Source organism: Triturus cristatus, chromosome 6, assembly GCF_964204655.1.
Source record: "Triturus cristatus chromosome 6, aTriCri1.1, whole genome shotgun sequence".
NCBI lineage: Eukaryota > Metazoa > Chordata > Amphibia > Caudata > Salamandridae > Triturus > Triturus cristatus.
Genome location: NC_140589.1, coordinates 1,331,300,723 through 1,331,317,826, shown reverse-complemented (window position 1 = coordinate 1,331,317,826; position 17,104 = coordinate 1,331,300,723). Strand labels below are relative to the sequence as shown.

At 42.3% G+C, this 17,104-nt stretch overlaps 1 protein-coding gene across 1 annotated transcript in view; it reads right to left on the bottom strand.

The window, feature by feature from the left end:
* Positions 1 to 1,467: 1,467 nt before the first annotated feature.
* Positions 1,468 to 17,104, bottom strand: part of LOC146821394 (inactive serine protease 54-like) — a 144,495-nt gene continuing 128,858 nt past the window's right edge. Inside the window, exon 4 of the mRNA XM_085609841.1 lies at positions 1,468 to 1,665. Within this exon, the coding sequence (XP_085465967.1) occupies positions 1,468 to 1,665 (198 nt within the window). The remainder of the gene's footprint in view (positions 1,666 to 17,104) is intronic.

Here is a 17,104-nt window from a genome sequence, read left to right as displayed (position 1 = left end):
GGCTCATGAGGTCTCCAGTATACACCTTCTATTTGTTGTGCTGCAGAAGGGCTCAGTGAACAAAGCATCACAGAATAGTCACTGTGCTTGCGAGTCAGGGTTTATATATGCAAACATCAAAGGCAGCATAAATGAGTCAAAACACAGTTGCAGAATATAACAGTTACACCTTTGTACAGAGAGAGAATAAGTGGTCAAGGACAAGGTTCACGAATCATTAAACAACTTGCTAGCAGTGAATTCATTTGTATCTGAGAGTACTCTAACCCCCTTGTCCCCGGGCTTAAACATAGCTTCCTATTAGTGAATATTCCCCTCTGAGCCTTGAGCAGAAGAGTAATGTGCACAAACAGTTGACTCATTTTCAGTACGCCGAAGAGAGATACTTTTCATTCCCTTTTCCAATCTACCTTGGGTGCGTTTAGGCCAAGTTTGTGTCTACTATACTAATGCAATACAGTTACATGTAAGCTCTCTCAATGCATACTGCTTCACGGCTCTGGGAACAGTAAATTCAGGCATGAACTCCCATCGGCACTAGGAACAGCACATTAGTGAAAGGAAGATTGGATGTTTGAAGATGGATGTCTGACTTTTACTACATTCTAAGGCCTGAGATTGAAAAGGGAGCAGAGACCCTCGGCAAGTATACAGTGAGTACTGCACCTATCTGCAGGAGGGAACTTGGGGAACCCCTGCACCCACTGTCCCCCATTTCAAGGAGCACCCTTGAGGGGAGCACATATAGTGCAGAAGTAATCTGTACTATAGAAGGGACCCTTCTGTAATACCAAAGTGCCCCTGAGGGTGAATAACATGTCCAAATACCCCTTTGCAAGACTGTGGTACTTTCAATAAAACTGACCCAGATTGGAATATAGGTAGGCCTAGCACTTTCTGTCTGTGTTGCTATCTGATTTAACAAAAACAGTCAGATGTCATTTTTAGGTGCCACGTTTGCAATGAGATAACTGCAGTTTTGGGTTTGTTTGAACAAAACATGATGACAATATGATCAAAACACTTCTAAGCATAGTTCCATTATTTGTATGCCACATTAGGGTCATATAACCTAGAATAAAACACACATTTGACTGTCAGTTTGCAAATAGGATTGGGTGATACCACGACTGATGATCAGAGATCATGGAAGTTTTACATGATCTGAAAAAATGAAAACCTTGATCACACTGTTTGTGGTCGCTACCATCGTGCATCCAATAGTTTTCTTGTCATTGTTCAAATGTTTCTTTACCGTATTCCCCTTTTACAATGATTCTGTAACTTGTTTTTTGTTAAGTATTTTCCATAATTAGTAGTGCAGATGGTAATTTCCTTCCAGCTCCCCTTCTATGGCTATGACTCCTATCTGCAGTTATGTCCTAGTGTATCCTTGGCTCTCTGTTTGCAATACTGCTGGTGTGGTTATACTGGGAGTGGTGGTAATCTGGACTGTATGTTCACAGTTTAGCGAGCTGGTATTGCAACTTGAGGGAAAAAAGGTTTTCCTTTTTCACCTGTTTTCCGTTTAACCCAGTCTTTATATCTTGCCGTTCTGACAAATACATTTGCTGGGTTACAGCTCACGGACCGAAGGCTGACTATTCCAAATATTAGCCATATATCGTTTTCATTCTGACAGACCAGAGGGCCTCCGTTGTCTCCCTAGAAATTAAAACATTTTAAAATTAGACGTGTTGGATGGTTAAATAGTTATCATCTCATTGTGCTAGCCTCATATTACAGAATAGATGTTTACATAAATTGATCATTTTAAGAAGAAATCCCTTTTGAAAAAGATTGTTCCTCTACCTAAGGGTGCAGCCCCACCTGAAGCCTCACCTTTAGAGGACAGAATCTTAGTTGGCCACCTACCTGACAAGATGATCTCCCTCATATACAAAAAACTGATAAACAATATGACTGACCCCCTACAGGCATTAAGGGAGAAGTGGACGGAAGATAGGATCGAGCTAGACGACGAAGAGTGGCAAGAGGCAGTATCTTTTCCTAGAGTGGTCGCTATACCGGCGTGCCTTAGACTGGTCCAGCTAAAAATCCTCCACCATGTGTACATCGCCGGGCCACGTCTGATTCATATGGGGAAAACAGACAATGGGGAATGCAGGAGAGACTGGTCAAATGGGAACATTTCTGCACATCATATGGGAATGTAAGCACATTAGTTCTTTCTGGCACGAGGTACATGAGGTAAGGTTTGCTGTGCTATGCATCCGTCTCTCCCCGGAGGCGAGGCGCTGCCTCCTAAACATATGGGAACCCACAGACCTGAACACTCACCAGACACAATGGCCCACCTTGGGATTCATGATAGCCAAGAGAAACATTGCGCAATTGTGGGGCGCTATTTAACCACCTACGATAGAGGCCTGGGAGAGGGATCTTGTTTGCTACCTCGTTTGCTACCTCTTGTATTTTGTTTGCTTTTGATACTTGCACAACGGCCACCACTGCCTCATGTAACGTAACTTTTATTTTAGTGTTTTGAGTGTCTGCCATTTATTGACCTCTGTGTACTTTGTATGCTCTTGTAACCTGCACACGTCACTTTTTTCCTTTTGTAACGTATCGTTTGCTCCCTCTTGTATTTTGTTTGCTCCTGATACTTGCACAAATGCCACTATTGCCTCATGAAACGTAACGTTTGATTTTGTAACATGCTCACTTGTAATTTTTCTCCTTATGTATCATTACTGCTCCTATTGTGAAGCGCTCTGACACCTTCGGGTAAAGTCCGCGCTATATAAAAACGCAATAAATAAAATAAAATAAAATAAAATATGTTCAGAGAGAAGACAGTCTATGCTGCCAGGGAATGCCCCAAAAAATGGGCACGTATTTGGAGCCCGTGGAATAGATACCGTGGAGAAATTTGTACACCTCCTGATTGTTCTGAACCAAATGTCCCCCTCACCCCGTGATGCTCCCCTTTTAGGTCGAACTGTAATCCTCCTCCATTGTACGCCTTTATTATCTATCTCCTGTCTGTGTCCTCTGTATTGTTTATTTGAACCGATATATGTTTCAATAAAAATATTTATAAAAAAAAAAGAAAAAGATTGTTCCAGGTTAATTTAATTGGAACTGTATGCAAAATCTCATGCATGTGTTTGATTTAATAAAGTATTTTCATGTTTGAAAAGTATCACTTAAAAAAATATTCTGAATTCACTGATATAATCAGATGTACTAAGTGAAACTGTTCTACATGTTAATGAAATACAATTTTGATGAGTTTTTGTTATATGTGTATGCTTTTGCTGCAAAATATCCTTAAGAAGTCGCTAAAGTTAATCGATGGACTCTCTACTTACTTATTTCTTTAACATCAATTGACCTTTAAATAAATACTTGCCTGTTTATTTAACATTTTTGAAAGTTTAGTGCTGAGCCGGGTAAACAGCAGCCCAGTGCTGCAGTGGACCAGGGGGCTGCATGTAAAGGTCAGGAGGGCCGCATGCGGCCCCCGGGCCATACTTTGAGTATCAATGATCTAGATGTTTGCAAGAAATAAATGTCATCTGAATTTGGTAATTTCCATGACATAATAGTAAATACTACTATTACAAACATCACAATGTAGTTACTGCTGCCTTAGTACTAGAACATATTTGTGCCAAGAAACTGAATTAAATATTCTATTGACTTTGTTCATTGACAACTTAAAGCCTCTCCCCAATGACTTACTTGATTTTTCAGTTGTGGATGCATTCCCAGTGAGTCTTTGAGTGTCCTCAGTATATCAGCATGTGAAAAGGTTAGTTGCCAGCAGGCCTTTTAAACTAGGTTTTAGGGCCTGTTGCTTTAATCTGAATAACATCTAGATAAGTGATTAAATATTCAATTGGGTTACCAGTGATAAGTGATAAACCTTTACTTAGCAGAGTGCCCTCTAAATTATTTAACCTATAGAGTGACATATTGTTGGACTTGGCCCTTTTTGCAGGGTCATCCCTAAACATTTTGCCTTTCTCCCAGCCTTTTTTCCAACATGGTGGTAATGGTTTTAGGACTCTGGGTACTTTAGCGCTGCTGTCCAGTGTAAAGTGCGTGCGCACTCAGTGTTACATTTGGTGAGATTGGCCTGCCCTCCCATAGGAATGCATTGGGCGGTTCCCTGATGAGAGTGTCAGTGGTAATTCCTGTTATGAGAGGAACCGTGTGGTCAAGTTAATATGGTTGGAATAGTAATAATAAATGCTACGCAATGGTGTGTGCAGATTTATTATGACTATTTTAGAAATGCCACTTTTAGAAGTTGCCATTTGTGTGTGCTATGTGTCTGCCTGCCTGACGTGAATTGCATGTCTGGCTTTTGAGTGACAGGGGCTGGGAGGTGTGTGTGGCTCCAGGAGGGGCAGGGTGAGTCAGCGCTAGGCTGAATAGGACATCTGCATTGGGAGTAGTGGGAGGAGTAATCCCCTGACCCTGAATAGGTCCTTGCCTAGCCTGTACAATGCTGGCTCCGCCCCCTGTGGTGTGTCGGATCACTGAGCCCCCACCTGACAAAGGGAAAGAGGAGCCTGGAAAACAAAGTGCTCCAATTTCCCCGTAAACCAGTTGCATCCGGTTTCCCCATGCTCTGTACTACAGACAAAGGAAAATGAAGTATAAATATAGGGGATGTGACCCCATGAAGCTGTTCTGTGCTTGGGCTTACTTGGAGGGGACCCTCTGCCAGGAGGAACCGCAGCGGGACCCAGCTGCTGCCTCCTGGGGGTCCCTGCGTGCTTGCCTGCCTTGCTGCGCTGTGCTGTGGTCTCCCCAGCACCAAGGACTCTTTAGCCTGCCTGCTTGCTAGCGCCCTGTGAGCGCTTTGCTTTTCTTTTGAAGAGCATGTTGCTCTTTGTTGCTGAGAGGAGCGCTTCCGTTTTTGGCTTGCAATGCTGAGCTGCGATCGATTTCGAGGGAATCCCGATGTAGGGAGTCCCCAGCATTGCTGGCTTCTTGCGGGAGCCCACCCAGCTTTATGCTATTTACGAACGTGAGCCCACCCTGTATTTGGATATTTGTGGAACCGGAGCGGGAGCCTACCCTGCCGGTTCATGTCCCCTGAGGTGAGCCCTAGCGTGGGCTCGTGTAAATTCACCACTGCAGCCAATACGAAGTCAGGCAGCCTTGCCTGACTGTGGGCGGGGACAGAAGTGAGGCAGGAAGTGTGGCAGTGGGTAAGCGGAGCTCCCGTACCAGTGAGAGCCCCGTGAGTACAGGAGACTGAGGAGCCTAGGTCGAGGCGGCAGCCTACCCCGCCTTTGTGTGGACCCAGGAAGAGCCGCCAGCAGCCTAGGATGACCAGAGCCGTGCAGGCTCCACGTTGAAGTCCTCGAGGAGTCCCCGGTGAGTTAGGGCTCCGAGGGGGAATTGTCGGTGACTATGAGTAGGGGGGTCCCAGTGGGGAATTATCGGGCCACATTGTCAGTGTCCGCCCCGCACTGAAACGGGCCCAGTGAGCAGGGCACCACGTACACCCCAGAAGAGTGCCGTTACCAAGGGATTCCCCTTTGAGCATTTCTTTTGTGCGCTCTTGAGGCCTGAGTCATGGCAGGGCCCCTGTGAGCTTCCCAGCTGCGCCACCATAGTGGGCAGCTGCAAAGTAGGGCAAAGGTTCATTTTAGAAGTCCCGGAGGGGGGCTTCAGTGGCACAGCTACTGCCAGGGCTCATTTTTGTACTCGGCTGCACCGCAGGAGCATGGGCAGCCACAACAGGGGGCATTCTTTCTTTCTGGAGGAACGAGGACGGGGTGAGATGCACTCCTGCCCCAGCGCATTGCGCACTTTGTTTTTATTGCATTACCAGCCAGAGGGCTCCTTGAGGAGCACTATCCTAGTGCCCTGACTGTTGGACATAGGGCATTGGAGCCCCATTGTATGGGCAGATGGCCTGGGGGCAGTTCAGTAATTACGCTAAGGTGCTGTGTGCACTTGATGGGTGTACTGGTTAGGGCGCAAGGCCCTAAGGAGATGTATGCACCTGGTCAGTGTACTGTAGTGCACTGCTGATTTATGCCCATAAGAGTTATGCATAATGTGTTTGATGTGTAATGGGATTTATGTGTAATGGGATTTATACGTAATGTGGGAGTTATGCCTAATGTGATAATGCTGAGGTCATTATGATACCAGTAGATATTGGCTGTGTTTTAGCTTTTACTACTTGTGTTAGTGATGGTTCTGACATGGCCCGATTGGCCCTGTCCTGTATATAATCCCCTGTGAATATTGCCTAGTGCCAGTTGGCACAGTGTAAATGTGTGGTTATGTTTCTAATGTGTTTATGATAATACAAAGGCTATTATATATAACCTTGTGTGGAGTTTCTTTTGTGGTGTGCCTAGTGTGTTGCTGCTGTGTGTATGTGTGTGTTGCGCAAACGCTTTACACATTGCCTCTGAGATAAGCCTGACTGCTCGTGCCAAGCTACCAAGGGGGTGAGCAGGGGTTATCTTCAGTGTGTAACTCACTTGCCCTGACTATAAACCCTAGCCAACCAGAAATCCCATTTTTAACACATATTAATCACAGTGAGTTCAAATTTTTATTTTCAGTTGCCAATATCTCTGTTGTCCTCCTCGTCCATTCCCATCAAGTCAAAATAGCATGATAGAATATGTGGCATCTGATAAAAGGATGAGCAATATGCCTAGTTGATAAATCAAACTATGAAGAACAGTTAAATGAACCTTTACATTATGAAAGTCTTCTTTAAGACCCATCTTTCAAACTACAAAGGTAGATTGAAGACGTGGTGGTTCACAGAAATAGCTGTGCAAGCAAAAAGGAAAATTATATTTTAAAACATTTAGATACCCAAATTCCCATATTTTATATTAAACCAAAAGTATGCAACACTATATTAAATCTCCTTAACCCCACTAGATCAGTCATCCCAGGGGGTAACTCAAGCCTTAAGGTTTTCATGCAATATTCAGATTTCTCCCTGCACGATGTAGTATAAATAACATATAAACAATAGTATCGCATATTCAAAATATAACATATTCAAGATAGTGGACATTAAGGTTTGCAAAAAAGATATCTTCTGTCTTCTGATATGGAATTGGTTTGTGTGAACATATTTCAGAAAGTTTCACTATGAATATTAAAACATTTGTGATCCTAACCCAAGATCAAATCATCACTAATTCATATAGTGTGCAGCAATTTATTCACTAAGAATTATTTCTAGTTCAAAGATTAATTCAGTGTTCAAAAGAAAGGAATAGGCATGGGAGATACCTTGCCTCTAGTGCGTCAAATCAATATATGTAAAACCTTGCACAGGAAATAATAAATAATGTTATGTTAAAAGTTATGTTAAAATTTCTTATAAAGCGCTCGTACACCGAGTGGTTTCTTGGCGCTGGACTTAAGAAGATTTCCTGGAGCCACATGTGTTAGTCGTAAATAGTGTCTAGTTATAAGCTTGGGTAAATAGCCAGGTTTTTAGTAATCTACGGAATCTAACAGATTCAGTGCAAGTTCTTATCTCTAAAGGGAGAGTGTTCCAGAAACTGAGGGCCTGTACTGCAAACCTGCAGCCACCTATTCGTTTCCGTTTGTAGGAAAGAATGACTAGGAGGTTCTTATGAGCAGAGAGTAAGCTCCGTGCAGGTAAATATTTCTGGACAAGTCTGGATACAAATTTTGGGCTAGTACCATACAAGGTTTTAAAAATTAGGCAACCAACTTTAAACACGCATCTGTGCAGGTTGGGAGGCCAATGTAGCTCTTTCATAGTAGGGGATATATGTTCCCATCTGCGTTGTTGGAATATCAACCTTGCTGCCTGGTTCTGAACCATCTGCAATCTTTTGTTGAGGTAAAGTGGAATGTCAAAGTATAAAGAGTTAGCATAATCCAGATGTGATATCACCATGGCTAGGACCACCTGAATTAGGGCTTCTCGAGTGAGTAATCTCCTAATCTTTCTTATCTTCCTCAGATGGAAGAAACAAGTGGAGGTCACTGCTCCTATCTGAGATTTCATAGTGAGATCACTATTGATGATCACTCCCAGGCTTCGAGCTGAGGAGGAAGGGTTAGGTGGAGTGCCCAATTCACTTGGCCAGAACTGGGTGTTCCAAGGGTTCAAAGGACCATCTATCAGAATCACTTCTGTTTTATCTGGATTTACCTTTAACTGGTTGTAATTCATCCAGTCACGGATGTGTAACATTGTTGTCTGGAAATCAGATATTGAATCAGGTGAATTATCGATTGAAAACACCAGTTACCTTCCTAGTTTTCAGAGAGTGAAGTAAACGAAGAAGATATAGATTAAATAGATGGGGCGACAGTGAGGAACCCTGCATTACTCCAAATGTTGTTGCCGAAAACTGGGAGAGGCGCACTGACTGAGTACATTCCTCAAGAAATGACTTAACCCAGCTGGACACCATCTCCTTGAGACCGGCCATCCGGACACGGTCGATCATGATACCATGGTCGACCATGTCAAATGCGGCTGAAAGATCCAGCAACACCAAGGTCTGAGGGAAGCCTTTGTCGGCTTCCTTGTGAAGTGTATCCAATACGGTAAGTATTACTGCCTCGATAGAGTGCACTGGACGAAACCCTACCTGGTTAGGATCAAGGTAATCCGACTGCTCAATGAAAGCACAGAGACATTTGGCCATGTGGGATTCTAGTATTTTGGCCAGATATGGAAGCAGGGAAATAGGCCAGTAGTTAGTCAAGATCTCTGGGTCCGCACCTGATTTCTTTAACAGGGGGATGACTGTTGCTTCTTTAAAAGCTCTTGGAACACAACCATGTGCTAAAGAATCATTAAGAAGTGCCAGGGCGGGTCGCAGGGAGACTAGTAAAAACTTATTTTAGGATATGAGGCGGGCAACTATCCGTAGGAGATCCTGACTTTACTTTACACAGAAGGTCCAAAAACGTTTGGCTATCTATTGCTGATAACTCTTCAAGATGGCAGGGGTTTTCCAGCATTGAGGGTGAGTCCTCAGGAGTCGAGCAGCAGGGAATACTGGCTTTTATTGTGACAATTTTGTTAATAAAGAACGAGTTGAGGGAGTTACAAAGGGATTGACTGGGAGTGGATTTTAATGTTATTCTATCAGGATTAGATAATTTGTTAACGATGTCAAATATTTCTTTGGACCTATTGGTGAAGCTCATAATTTTAGAAGAGAAGTGAGCAGCCTTAGCTGTAGAAATAGATTTTTTATACTTTTTCAATTGTAGCAAATAGCTCTCTTTTTTATCTAAACAATAGTTGGTTCTCAGTTTCCTATCGGATTGACGAAAAGCTAGTTTTTGACTCTGTAACTCAGCAGAAAACCATTTTTGTCCCTCATGGCGTCTTGCTGATCGAATCGTTCTTAGTGGGGCATATTCATTGCTGGCCGCAGTGAGCAATGCTGTGAGGTTTTTCTCACTCAAATTAATTGAAAATCTGGTGGGTAGGAACTGTATTTACTCGGGTAACATGGAACTGAGTTTTATTAATATTGTTCCAGTTCCTAGCTACTAATCTTTTTAGGCTTGGTAATTTTTCTATAGCAATATCACTAATAGTAAACTGGACTAAGAAGTGATCATACCAAATACAGGGCCATACCATCAATGCCGAAACTGTTCTATTGGCTGTCCACACCTGGTCCAGCGTGTGTCCCTTATTATGTGTGGCTGTAGTTATATGCTGGGTAAGGTTTAACCCAATAAGGAGATCATTCAATTTCTTAGCGTAGGGTCCGTCTTGTATGTCATTGGCTCAATAATTAAAATCGCCAATCAGCAAAACTTTAGCATTGTTGGTGATTAGTTGAGCTAACTGTTCAGCTAGGGAATAGGGAAATGAGGGCATATTCGTGGGTGGTCTATAAAGTAGAACACAGATTAGAGGGGTCGAGACCGATTCCAATTTCAAAACTAGATTATCTACCGAAGGTAGATCAAGTGAAATTAACGTAGTCAATTTTAAATCTTGATGGACAATGGCTGCTACCCCCCCCCCCCCACATTCCCTGTCATGCGGTTTGCTTGGAGGATATAATAATCATTAGGGAGGGCTGCCAAAATATCTAGGGCTGAGTTTTGGGACAGCCAAGTTTCCGTTAGGAACAGGATGTCAGGATGGCTTGAGTCCAAAAGGTGAAATAAATCAAGCTGGTGTTTCACCAGGGAGCGGGTATTGAGGTAAAAAATAATTGGTTTAAGGGTAGTGTCTTTGGGTTGTCTTTGAGGAATGATTGTAGCATGGGGGAAATAAAAATCTCTGGAAAGGAAGCCCTTGCTTCCATGCCCTTGCTTCCATGATTCCTAATTCGATGAATCTAATATTAGTGAGAGAATTGATAACGTAATTACCAGGGTGCACGAGTTTTTGTTCTTAAAGGAGAGAGAGATAAAATGGGCATGGTGACTGGCCCTTGGTCCCGTTTGGGCGCGGACGGGCGCAGACGTGCTTGCCTTAGGCGCGCCCTTGGCGCTCCCACTGCGCACGTCCGCACCATCGGGCAATTTAACCTCTGTTCCGGGGGACGACTAGACCGCGTCCTGACCAGATATGAATTATGGCGGAAGTGGGGAAGGCTCTGGTTAGTGTGTACGCCCTCTGTTCAAGCAGCACAACAGCCGTGACGGACTGGGGTCGGCAGTATCTGAACAGCACGACTGAGCAACACTAATGGTAAAGGCAAGGACGTTTCTTTTAAAAACAAAGCAGCAATTTAATTTAAACACATCAATCTTAAAATAGATAAAATATTGCAGTAAGACACAACTCAGTAAAATCGGTTTAAAAATGCAGGTAGCAAGCAGCTAAGCAAAGCGAGGCGCTAGCTACCTGAGATGAATAATTTTTAAAGCCACATAAATATAGAGACATTTTATAAATTGCATATTTATCATAAGGAATTGATCAGAAAACACACCACAGTTGATCTGTGGATTAATCCCAGCATGAAAAATAAAAATTAACATTTAAATGTAATACTGAAAAGAGAATTTCCAGACCAAATTTATGAAAGCGAATGACTTTTACAAATTCATCAATGTACAAAAATATCACGTAGAAGTAAACAGTTTTTTTGGAAGTGAATTTTATTAAAGTTTAATAATAAAGTGATGGAAGACAGAAAATGCATAACTATATAATTATCAGCAGTATCACTTGCTTTTTCCAGAATATAACTGTCCCTAGCTTTCTCCTTCAACAGAGGCTGTTTCTCAAAAGTTCAGGTTTATCTCACAAGTCCATTAATGCCCCTGAACAAGCCCCAAATCACAGAGAAAAAGGACTGGGCAAGATAGCCCCATACTAGTCAGATTCATACTCACAAGATAAAGCCAGGAAACCTTCAGCCTGTTACCCAAGAGAGAAGAGGAGGCAGTGGCTAGGCTTATCTTGTGCCCCTACTCAATTTTAATGTACCTGAGGTTTAGTCATTAGGGTTTACTCTTGATTAACATTATTAGCCAGTAGCCATGCAATGCAATCAACCATATCAGAGGCTTCATTGACATTTAAGAATACCATTTAAGGATAACAAACCACCAAGAGTTCCTTAATTCATGTTTTTTTTTCCCATCAAAATAGCTGCCCTTCTGATATTGTTCTGGATTTGTCTTTGAAATAAGAAGCTTGTTTGAGCTAGATGGACAAATTCAATGAGTATACTCTCTTTTCTACATGCTAGTATCTTTGTGAAAAGTTTAGCATCTACATTAATTAGGACAATTGGCCTATATGAGGCACAGTATCTAATGATCTGTCCCGACTTTTGGTGGGATGTTAATATCAGCCTCACAGATGGAGGTGGAGTGAGAAATGAACTATTACCTGCGTTTGCCCCTATCTGCTTCTTTACTTTACGCCGATTTTTATCAGCACTCTGCACTTTGAAATATTGGAGGGAGCTCTGTTGGCAATCTAACAGGGCCTGGGTGGAGATTTGGGGAATCGTAGGTCCCACCCTTTGACACTCTGTCAGCCCGGTCCCTATAGGGCAAACTTATGGGGCGTGCCTCTTTTGCCAGCTTCTGGTCATAAAGAATAGCAAGACTTAGGACATTCATAGCCACTTTTGCATACTTCAGGTGCTTGTACTAATCACCAAACACATATCAGTGGGAGCCTAGTAGGCATCTCATGGGGACTGTAAAAAGAGGAAGAGAATAGGATGTCCCATTCTCAGACCCGAAACCAAAGTAGAACTGTGGCTTGATGCTAGCCTGATGTGCCCTCAGTTTTTTGACATTGTGTGTCAATAAAGAAATGCCAATGTGTGGCATCAGAACATGGACCATTTGTCAACTTGCCAATGGGACAAAAGGACAGGAATAAATCTTTATTTCATACTATCGTTAAGAACAATTCACAATCATGGAGGAAGCACCATCCAAATAGTTGAAACAATTAGAAATTACCCTGATCATGAAGGAATGAAACAGGCACAGAGATTCACACGAGGGTGGGCCACCACCACCAAGACCCTGTCATATATTTTCAGTAATCCACAGCCCTCAGGAAAGCCAAAGCTGCCACTATACATAAAACTTGTACACCACTCGAAACAAATCCACACCTGACTATATAGGGTTTAACTAAAAGTCCTCTCCACTACCTCTCCAGAATTGAAGACCCACGCCACTTTCCTGCCTTAGCAACTTTTGACTTGGCAGGGAATCAAATTGTGGCCTGAGCACCCCAGTCAGGTAAACTGCGCAGCAGCTCCAACTTCTTTCATTTGCACTGTTTTGATTATTGAAAATAAGAACACCCTTCCCCTTAATCACAACCCTTCCCTTTTTTTTACTTATCCACAAAATGCTCCACGGCCATGTCCCTTTGTAGGTGGGAAAAAATCATGTGACCACAATGTCAATTCCATCAAGCAACCACCAAAATCCATTGCCTAGGTTTATTTGGCTCTCAGCGTGTCCCAGTCTTGGAGACACCAGCAAAGTCGAAAAGGCATGGAGACTAACAGTCGATTCCACAGCTAGGGGGAGCCTTGTTGGGCCTTCCTTTCAGCTCCTAAGCCCAGATCTCTGTACTGGGGTGAATGTATGACATTGTTCTGCATTCTGTCCATCAACAGTTCTTTTTGCATTTGTCACCCCGTGTGGGACGGGTATGCTCAGACGTGAGTCCCGTGCTCTCCATGCCACTGGAATCAAGCTATCCTGGCTGAAGAGGGGTGAAGCTCCGAAACCAGTCCTAGAATGCTTGTTTCCAGTCCAGGGAGGACCTGGCCTGGCAGTTCGGGCTGGACTGTTCCCATGGGGCACAGGGTCAAGACAGATTTGCATATGGCTGGGTCCAAACTGGAAAGGCATGGTGAGCAAAAAAACGATAGATTTAGGCCCAGATCTCTGTACTGGGATGTATGTATGACATTGTTCTGCATTCTGTCCATCAACAGTTCTTTTTGCAGAGGAGGGATGGATCCCAGAAACATGCTGCACCTAGAGCCAGATTCACTGCAAGCTCATTCGATTAGTCATGGCTCCAGGTTTGTAGTGAGCTCTTGAAGGAGACCGCTACCCTGTTCCAGGGTCAGGTGAATGTAAGAGGTTATCTTTTCCAACCCCTTTCATCTGTAATACATTTTTACTCTTACTCTTATATGTACAAAATGTTGTTGTGGTAAAAAATGGGGCGATTCACAGAATCAGCCTGTTCCCGAATGCACAAAAAGCATTTTGGTTTGTATTAATCCCACCAAAATGTTACTGAAACACAATATGGAATTGCGAATAGATATCGATTCGGTATTTGGAAGTGGTATGTATAGGGTGTTCCGTTCAACTGATGAATCGCAGTGGCATGCATTAATGTTTTGCAACTGAATTATGGTTGCAAAAAAATAAGGGTTATATTTGTTAAGAAATAATGCAGCGCAGCAAGCCATCTTGCTGCACTGTGTAACAGGGAAAGGTCAGGAATGAGCCGTACTTAACAATATATGGTGCATTCTTGTCCTTTCCTGTGGCTGGCACACAAGGTGCTCCCTAGCACCAATGCAGGCACCTTTTGCGCCATGGTGCAAGGGTGCTTGCATTGTAAGTAGGGCTGTTTTTGTACAGGAAGGGACACCTTGCTGCACAAAGACAATCCCCTGAAGCATATTCCTCTTTCCACACATAGAATAGTCCTGTCTCCTTGATATATCTCCGTAAAAAAATTGTCCAGAGATTTTCATTTTTGATTTGTTTTTTTGTATCATTAGAGAAGTAATTTAGCTTAGACAGACATTACTAAACCAGGCCACATCTTTCTGAACGACATTTTCGAAAATGGTGGATGAGTTGCAGTTATGATGTAATAATTCAAGAACCATGCAACCAATATACTTCATTCAAGACATAGGTTTTGTGGGTCAAGTAGTCTAATGGAGAAAATAACTCCTCAGAGCAACCCTTCCACCACTTTCCAAAATAGCAGCTCTATAATGATGTGCTTTAACCATCATATAGGTAATTTATTTTAATATTTTTTTGTTTCAGATTTTCCGTTGATTCAAATTTGTAAACATGAGCAAAGCAGATGGTAGCAGAGGATCTTTACCTTCTGACAGAGTGTTGCTAACTACAAAATCTGAGACATCCTCCAACAAAGAAAAATGCGTCATATGCCAAATTAATCTGAATGAAAAGCTAACATCAACTGCGGCTGGACAGAAGAGAGTTCAAGATGCTGCTGAAATACGACAAGATGAAGTTAAAAAAAGATTGAAACTGATGGGTGAAGACGATGAAATATTTTATCATTTAAACAACAAGTACTACAAATCGTATACAATAGAAAAAGTGAGGAAAAATGTTTTAAAAAAATAGCAGCAGCCAGTGAATCACAACAAGAATCAGAGTCTTCTTAGAAAGCGATGACAACTAAACCCAATGCCCATCAACTTGGAAGATCAATGGTTACTCTCGTCCATCTCCAACAACTGATCAGAAACAGAGGATCTTCAAAGTGTTATCTGTGTTTTAGCCAGGGCAAGGACCAAAGGAATTGACGAAAGAACAAAGTACAAAGCATGTGAGTATTAAAAGGCAAACATGTTTTTATCTGCAGTGTGTTTTTTGCAAGAACAAGTTTTCAGCCAAGTAGCTGATCTAAACAGCAAGGTGAATGTATTTGGAGCAGATTTGTATGCCCACCTGAACTGCATGCATGCCTACATTCAAAAATATAAATGTACAATGAGCTCCCAGCAGTAACGTAACCACCAACCTTCAGTTAAGTTTGCACTCTTTGAAAAAGCAATTGAAGTTATAAAACGCTTGAGTGCTGGCTACAGGTTAACACTAAGTGGGATCAGAGAAATACTGGTCAACATTGATAAAACTGTAATTATCCATAATGAAGAAATTAAAAGTTTTCTGGTGAGAATGTACAATAATAGAATTCGTTTTCATCTAACAAAAAGAATGAGACCCTTATGGTGTTCTCAGCTGATCTGACTCCGGATGTTCTTGCGGCCAAAATAAGATCAAAGGATGCAGTAAAATCAGCAAGAATTATTTTAAGAAACATCCTGAATGAATAGGGGCCCGATTATGACGTTGGTGGTGCTGCACTGCCTCTCTTCTGGCACAGCACCGCCAAAGCCGTGCAAAGACTGCCATTGATTATGAGTTCAACTTGTGCAGGTGGACAGTCCTTTTGCCTCCCCTATGGTAGTGCCCGGAAAAAGTGCACCGCAATGGGAACGGCAAAAATGTTTCAGCACGGCAAGGACTCTAAAGTCTATGTTGTGCTGGAGCTATGGGTGTAAGCAAACAGGGGGGCCCATGTTGCGACCCCTGTATGTGTCTTGAGGGGCCCCCTTTGTTCCTCCACCGCCAGCCTTTTTGTGGCGGACTCACCGTTATGAAAAGTGTGGCGGTAGAAAAACTTGCAAATGCTCCACGGGACTGCGCCAGACCTGCTCTGCATATTGCATTGCCCCTCTGCTGTGCTACCACCAGGGAATGAATGAATGGCTAAAAGGCGCCTTCAAGGGATTTATTTGGAATACTCTGTTCTATTGCTTTTGATATATATTTTTAACTGCAAGAATTATTGATAAACTCACCAGAGAGATATTATTCAAATGTATTTTAACTAAGAAATATTTGTGTTCCTTGTGAGGACATAAGAACCAATGAACCAATCACAAAACAATAAATATTAAAAACACAGGTATATATAGAGAAAGGTTTTATCTTTTGAAATTTATCAAGGGTACTACACAGTTATACAAACAATGCAACAAGAGGAAAATAAATACAATTGTATAATCCTTCAATGTCACTATTGTAAACACTTCTTCTCATTGTACATTATTTTCCAGAAGAGAGTGTGAATGTCGACGTTTCAGTCTCTATGCATTTGTCCTTGAGACGATCTTCAGGACTATCATAAATTTAACAGTTGACCCCTGAATGGCGTTTCCAAAGATTCAAGAATTATAGAATACAATTGATATATATATGTCAAATCGATCGTCGTTCTGTAGCTTCTGTTTAAGGTGAATAATCGTCAAAAGATACAGGTAAGTGAACTCTGGTGCTTTTTAGACGTTGTAATTAAATTTCCAGTCCCCAGCAACTTCTCAATTGAAGACATTTATTCTGTTAAATTTTGTAGCGCAGCGAAAATTCGGCAGTCTGCAGTCGGATTAGTAGTCCTGAAGATGGTCTCATGGACAAATGCATAGAGACTGAAATGTCGACAGTACAAAATCACTACAAGCTATCAACATGTCCCAGTCAACCAGAAAGTTTCAAAGTGGCTGAGGACATCAATCTTCTTCTACCTGATGCTGCATTCCGCAAAGCTGATTTAATTGAATTTATCATGTCGCTCATTCGGTGCGAACTGAAGGATAAAGAAAAGTCATTTCCTCCATAGGCTGGAAATCATGCTCTGATTTTCCAGAATACTGTCCCACTGAAGAAGGTTGGGTTTTTACCAGTCATACCATCGCCAGTCACAAACTACGCAACAGTATACACAGCTCTAAAAGTTGCATGTTCAGCTTGAAGACCAGCCCATCCTGCCAATTCTCTGCGGTTAAGGTATTTTCCTTATTGTAGTTGATATTTTTATGAGCAATCCAGTAGA